Source organism: Scardinius erythrophthalmus (genome assembly GCF_964197995.2).
Source record: "Scardinius erythrophthalmus genome assembly, chromosome: 16".
NCBI classification, from domain to species: Eukaryota; Metazoa; Chordata; class Actinopteri; order Cypriniformes; family Leuciscidae; genus Scardinius; species Scardinius erythrophthalmus.
Window position 1 is genome coordinate 25,408,502 of NC_138236.1, and position 7,240 is coordinate 25,415,741.

The 7,240-nt window shown below is 39.5% G+C and overlaps 1 protein-coding gene across 1 annotated transcript; it reads right to left on the bottom strand.

Moving 5' to 3' along the window:
- Positions 1-4,968: 4,968 nt before the first annotated feature.
- Positions 4,969-6,120, bottom strand: uts2r3 (urotensin-2 receptor 3; the record flags this gene model as incomplete). Its single annotated transcript, XM_081388394.1, has 1 exon — positions 4,969-6,120. One exon carries the CDS (start codon positions 6,118-6,120, stop codon positions 4,969-4,971), a length of 1,152 nt encoding a protein of 383 aa, XP_081244520.1.
- Between the last annotated feature and the right edge of the window lie 1,120 nt (positions 6,121-7,240).

The following is a 7,240-nucleotide window of genomic DNA, read 5'->3' on the forward strand; positions in this document are numbered from 1 at the left end:
ATTTTTTTGTTGTTATTTGTCATGAGCAACCAACACAGTCTCATAGCAATTTGTTTTACATTTGTCAAATTGGTATGGATTCTATGAATATGATCCAAAAGGTTTGACAACCAGAAAGTGTCTATACTTCCATGCATCACAGAAGTAAATAAATACGATATACGTTGTGTTTTTAGCGTGACGGTGTAAGTACATTAATTATATATATTGTTTTATAATTAAACACTTTACGAACATTTTTCTTTTTTGTTAAATGTTTAACTAAAATTTTTGTGCTTAGCGATTAGAGAAGTGATACACTACAGTACGATCAACTTGGGTGTTCAAGTCATTTCAACTTAAATTACATTAAACTGACAGTTGAATTTTGTATAACTTATAAACATGTTAAATTGCTTAACTTGTTTTGCTGAGTTAAAGCAATGTAAAACCATGTCATAACTTATTGATCATAATTTTTAAAGTGGGGCTTTTAAAAACTGAATCAACTGAACAATTTGCTTTTCAATTTTTTTTTTTTTTTTTTTTTTGCAAAGGTCTGTAAAATTCCGCACTCTGGGGACATCTGCTGGTTAAACTAAACTCAGAGATTGCATCAAAAATACAACTTTACAACTTTTATTAATTTAGAAAACTTACTACTTTACATTTTATACTGCTTCATTCATGGGTTCACTTAAGATCAGGTCCAGAACAAAGCCTTGTTTCCTGAAATCACATGACTTGGTCAGTTTGAATTGAGCACTCATTGAAAAGATTTGCAAAGTTTGTAGGCTTCTTAACGCTGTGTTGTGAACACAGTCATATCACTATTTGTGCTACTTCCCCCCACTTATTTTGATATTTTGCAATCTAATTTAATGACAGTCATACATTTTCTACACGTTGGGGTGATTTGTATATTCTTTCACTGCTCATAAAGGGAGAAAAACGGGCAAGGAAGAGCGATAGGCATACAAAGGAAAAGAGAGAGAAAAAACAGATGGGAATTTTGAATTTGGGTCTGTGTATGTGTGTCTTAGAGAAAGGGAGCCTCTTATTCTCTCTCAGCAGGAGCTTGGCCTAAACTTCGGCCTAGTCTCGTCTGCCCAGCAGGAGACTTTCCTGAGCTGACTGCCCAAGGGAGGGGCACCTGCCCCTGCCACAAACACTGCAGCACAGGGAGGGGAGTGTGAGGATGGAAAGACACTCAGGATTCCAGGAACAGGAACATGTGTTGGATTTATGAAGCACACAGGTAACACAAAACGATGCAGTGGAAAAAAAGTGAACTATTTCCCCCCATACATACCTCTGAGGTCGGTCTTCAGGAGCTTTCTGCTGCCTCCTTCAAAATGAGAGCTTTCTCTCTGACGGTCGCAGTGGTTATTGTTGGAAACCTCAACCATACCAGCTCTTGGTGACTACCAATATAAACTGACAGCTTATGGATTTGCTTCCCTCCCTCATGGCAATATTTTCCACTGTTTGGGTTCGTTGGATACAAGCATATGTTTGAAGTTTATCACATGCTCAATCATTCAGACCCTCTTGAGAGAGAACAACGGAGAGGGTCTGAGTTCAAGACCCCAAAGTCTTGTTATTAAACTATCAGGCTAAGAACGTCCCCCGAAAGACTTCTTAATGCTAAATACTATTCAATTAATCTGAATCAGCATGAGAAGCATCTATTGAATTAAAAGAAATAATTCACCCAAATCAACATTTTTTGTACTTTACTCACTTTTACTGAGTCATTTTGGCACAATATTATCATCTTTCTTTTGTGAAATGCAAAAAGTTGTTTGGCAATAAAAAAATTCTTGCAAATAAAGATTGATTTATACTGCCAAGCTCCAGAAAAGCAATATATATCACAGAAGTTGTCCATTTGATTAATGTGCTATATTCTAAGCCATACGATAACTTTGTGTGAAGAACAATCGCAAATTTAAGCCATTTACCACTGATTATATTTATGCATTTGGCAGATGCTTTTTATCCCAAGAGACTTAAATTGCATTGAAGGTACACATTTTATCAGTTCTTGCTTTTCCTGGGCATCAAACCCATTACCTTAGTGTTGCTAGCTCCATTGTCTACTGTTTGAGCTACAGAAAGACACTCATAAGCTCCCTCTCCATCAAATCTCATGATTCAGCATATTTAAAAAAAGCAAATGAGATATTAAAGCTATGATTTTGAGGAAGACTAGCAGTGAACAGTGAAGCAAAAATACTATTTTTTTTTTCCCCATACAATAGAAGTCAATGGGGCCCATTAACTGTTTGGTTACCAACATTCTTCAAAATATCATCTTTTTTTGTCCAGCAGAAGGAAGAAAATCATAACGGTTTGGAACAACTTGAGGGTGAGTAAATGGTGAACTATCATTTAATATAAAATAACTGACACATTAAATACATTACAATACATTTTCCACAGGATTTACCCAAGTGAAAAGTGGATCATTGGGACAAACTGAAGCTGTTGTGGCAACTGTATTCTCATGCAATAGGACCTCATTTATGACTTTTCAACTGTCTGATCACACCGTGAGGTAGGAACATACACATACAATATTATTCCTTCAAGATGCTGTAATGTTTCTCAGGTAAATGGAAACACATGCCTAAGGAAAATGAAAAGAGAGGGAGGTGCACACATCAGGTCCTCATGGAGTCCCATGTTAGATGGCGTTTTTCCAAACTACATTATCGTGGCTGGATGGAGCTTTTAGACCAAATGATGAGAACATCAGTGTTTTATGATATAGCTCAATGAAATCACAACCTCAAATATAAAAATGTTGTTTAAAGGTAGGTGTTTGATCATAGTATCCAGCTTATCTAACTATGTATTGTTGATTTTTATATTCTTTTTTATGTTTCATCTTAAAAAAACACCTGCCAAGTCCCAATTACATCTCCAAGGGGCTAAAGACAGACACCCATGTGACACACACACACAGACGTCTACAATCTTCACTGCTCTCTTTCAAACAACAATAGTTCACGTGCGTCACAGAACAGCAGGCAACCACAAACCAATACAGTGCTGCCATTTAACAATACACATGAATTGTACATATTGCAAATACAAGGTTCCTTTTTGGGTAGTCTGTACTTGTTTATGATGATCCCAATAGGTCACAAACTGCATTACAAAGTTTACTAACCAAACATGAAGGTTGAAGAACACACACTAACATTTGTGGGTCAGTTTCAGAAAGTGCAAAAAGCTGATACAGACTCAATAAGGCTGATATTATCCAATGAAAACACAGTCACATCCAAGCACTGCAGTGCAACACACACACACCCCATGCAAGACCCACAAAAAAGTGAATGCTAGCAAAAGCATAGTCCAGGCCAATGCAGACACATAAATAAATGCTTCCTGAATGAAAACCATTTTTCATTTTTTTATTTTATTTGCACAGTCTCCATCTCTCCCTCTCTCTGACTGTTTTCTGTGTTTTTCTCTTCATTTCTAATTAATTTCACGTCCATTCTCCTTTCTAATGTCTTTCTCCATCTCTCTGCCCTTCCCACTCTCTTCATTTTCTTCACTGAAAACCCCACTCATCTGCTATTGTAATAAGGACAGTTCTGCTTTACAGTGTCACGTTTCTGCAGTATCATTTAGCCAGTGTCAGGAAGTCTTCTAACCCTTCCCAGAAGACTCATTCAGATCATGAACCATTCTGTTGTTGTTCTTACATAGAATATTTCTTTTATTGACAATTGCATGATATAATAAGCACCTCAGATTTCATTTATAATTCTTTCAGCCAAGCTTTCTTGTGCAAAGCAATGCATTATTAAACAGTAAATCATAACAAATATAATACAGGTAAGCTAGAACAATTAAAACAAAATCTTTTCAAAAATATATCTTGAAGGGTCCAGGCTTGGTGCAATTTTTCAAATACAGCATCATTTTTTTAGAACATTTGATCTCAAAATTTTTGAGATATAAATATTTCCCTAGCTGACATTGTCCATAAACATGCATAAATAGGGGTAAAGATACGGTTTTACAAATGGAACAAATTTGTGTAGATATGCTACTGAAACAATTTACAGCAGTCAACATTTGAAGTGGATCAAAAAAGTTCATCAAAGTTGTCCTAAGACAAGAACGGGTATTGTTCAAATTTCATGTAAACTTTGATGAAAGGTTTTGATCCACTTCAAATGTTGACTATTTTTGTAAGAGTGGTTCTAAATTTTGTTTAAAATTGCATAATTCAATTTAATTGTGACACAAAAAACAAACAGAATCAGGTAGAATAAAAAATGTATGATTCAAATAAGGTGCCAATAAATAGACAAAGTCAGGATTGTAACAGATCTGTTGGCTAAAATTATATTTTAGTTATAATGAAGTACCTCATGGAGAACGTAATGTCCTATTGGATTGTTTATCCTGGCTTCATGACAGAAGTGATTTTTCCTCCTCAAAAGAGCAAACTCTGACAAGTCCTTTAGCTTTGAGCCAAATCCAAGTAATTTCTCCTTTGCACTTAAACCAATTTGGTAGTTAAATGTTTCACACCTGCTTTTCCGGTATCCTGGGGGCGATTCACGAATCCTGACAAAGCTTGTTTTGTCCCTTTCAAGTTGTCCTATAAACAGATGTTTCACACATTTTTGTCCACTAGTATTTAACAGCGGCTTGACCAGAATTGATTGCTATGTCAAAGGTGACAAACCCTAAAGATTTCTTATTATTTCATTTTGGTTTGCAGGGACCATATTGCTGATCATATTAACTATGATGATATGTACAGGGGTCCAGGGAGCAGAGAAGACACACCATCAGTGGCTTGGATAAAAGAGTATTATTATATTTGCACAGCGTACAAAGCTATAATCTTTAAGCCCTTTAGCATCAAAATTAGTAAATCTTTGTAATGAACATAACTATGCACAGTCTTATTGGTCATGGGCTGCACTAATTGGCGAATAAAATAGTGGGCAGCTGTCATTGTTGTTCAGAGCTGCCCTTGTTGCAGAGTGGGGCAGCCGCACTTATGGCCTTCCTGCTGGGACGCCTGCGCTTGCCTGTCAGCAGTGTGTAGAAGAAGGGATTCACACACGAATTTCCATAAGTCAGCCCTGTGAGGATGCGATTAATCGTCACCTGCGTGCCCACCGGCACCACGCGCAGAACCTCGGGCTGGTACAATGGGAGAAGCTGCCAGATCCAGAATGGAAGGAAACAAGCCCAGAACGTCAACACAATTCCCAGGATGAGGAGCAGGACTTTGGGGCGAGGAGCACGGGGCGGGTAGGCGTTGCTCCCTCCGACCCAAGCTGGCTGCGTCTGAGATACCCAGTAGAGTCTCCCCAAAGCTGCATACAAAGCTCCGATGGCCAGCCCTGGGCCTAGGATACTGGTGCAGAAGAGTACGCTGAGGTAGGCTTTCGAACTCTGCTCGTCCCAGGCGGGAACGCACAACTTGCCTTCCTGGTTCTCTCCATCCTCGAGGTGCAAAGTGATCATCATGGGCAAACTGAGAGCCACGGCAAAGCCCCAGGCCAAAGCGACTCGCAGGAGTCCAGAGGAAGGTGTGGACGAGGCTACCAGCGGATCGGCCACAGCTCGATACCTATCCAGACTCATAGCAGTGAGGGTGAAGATGCTTGCGTGCATGGTGAGCAAATCCAGACTGAGTAGGAGCCGACAGCCTAGTTCACCGAAGGCCCAGTCAGATGCCAGGCTGTCGTACACGATGAAGGGGGCAGTGGAGAGGTACACCAGGTCTGCTAAAGCCAGACTCAGAACCTGCAGGTGAAGGGAGGAAGAGGAGGAGGACGAGGTGGGAGAGGAGGAGGGAGAGAAAGAAGGGGAGGAGGTGCCGAGGCAGGAGGAGCTGTAACAACAGGAAGGAGAGGTACGCCGCCGCCTGGACATCCTGCGGCGGCGAATCAGAAGCCCTAGGGTGTACAGGTTGCCCAGAATGCCCAGTAGAGAAAGGAGGGATAGGAAAAAGCAGAAGAGAGCAGTGGAGGCTACACTTGGGGATGGGGAGAGAGAAGGAGAGGATGAGGGAAGGGAGAGGTTAGTGAGAAAGGGAAAGGTGTATGAAGGGGAAGGGGAAGAGGAAAGAGAAGTAGAGCCAGAGACGTCCATTTGTCCTGGATGGCAAGAATCCCAAGATGAGTGACCTTCTGAGAGATGTAACTTCAGCGTGTATTAGGGTGTTTACTGTGCCCAGGTGATGAGAGAATCCAAATTTGAAGGGGAGAGCTGTGAGTGGACTGCTTTAATGGGTGAGAGAGAAGAGAGAAACAAAGAAACACTGATTTTATAAAGTTTTTTTTTTTTTTTTTTTTACTACAAATTGGCAAGTTTGTCAAAGTACGCTAAATATCATGCATATCACAGATTACAAGAACTATAATATTATGTTCAAGATAATTAATCGTTAGATGCACAGCACCAGTTTTGACAGAATTGACAAAAATTCGTACAAATCTACATGGGTTAATAAAATTTATCAAGTAGCCTAATTAGGCTATTTAAGATCAATAATCTCAGCAGCGCTGTTTTAAGCTGCTCTAAAATTTTCCTCACAAACCTATGAAATCTTAAACTTAATTTTTTTTTTATAAGACAATGAGAAACACTTGACTGTAGGCTATTTTGCATCTTATGTCGTCATAAAGCGGGGAATTCTATTCCTAGTCATAATGACGAGTGTGAAGATCAAAGCCCAGCCGGGGGGCGCAAGAACACAGACGGGAGAGAATTATATGTGGCACGTGGTGACCCTGAGAGAGAGACGGGTTACGAGACTATACTGTTGCTACAGTGAAGCACTGGCACAGGCAGTAGGTTACCCGCTGCGCCCATCACCCTTACCAGGGTGCTTTAAATAACACCTTTTAGATCGACACGGAGATCGACAGATTGGCTAGTTTGAGTTAATTTATTTATTAATTCAATACAAAAATGAATGTAGTTCATAAGACGCCCAGCTAAATAAAATAAATAAAAACGATTTAATAATTGTCATAGGGTATACGCAAACTGAAACTCGTGTTGACTAATTTTAGGAACTTAAGACGAACTAGGCGAAGGAGTCCTATCATTTTAGTTGTTGCTAATTTATTGTTTTCATAATGTAAAAATGTCGAACACATGTAGTCTGCGTTGAATCAGGGGAAATCGGGGAATGTTGCGCCAAGGAGTGAGTTGTAACACCATCAGTTTAACCAAATAAGCTACAGGGGTGATCATTCATTCTTCA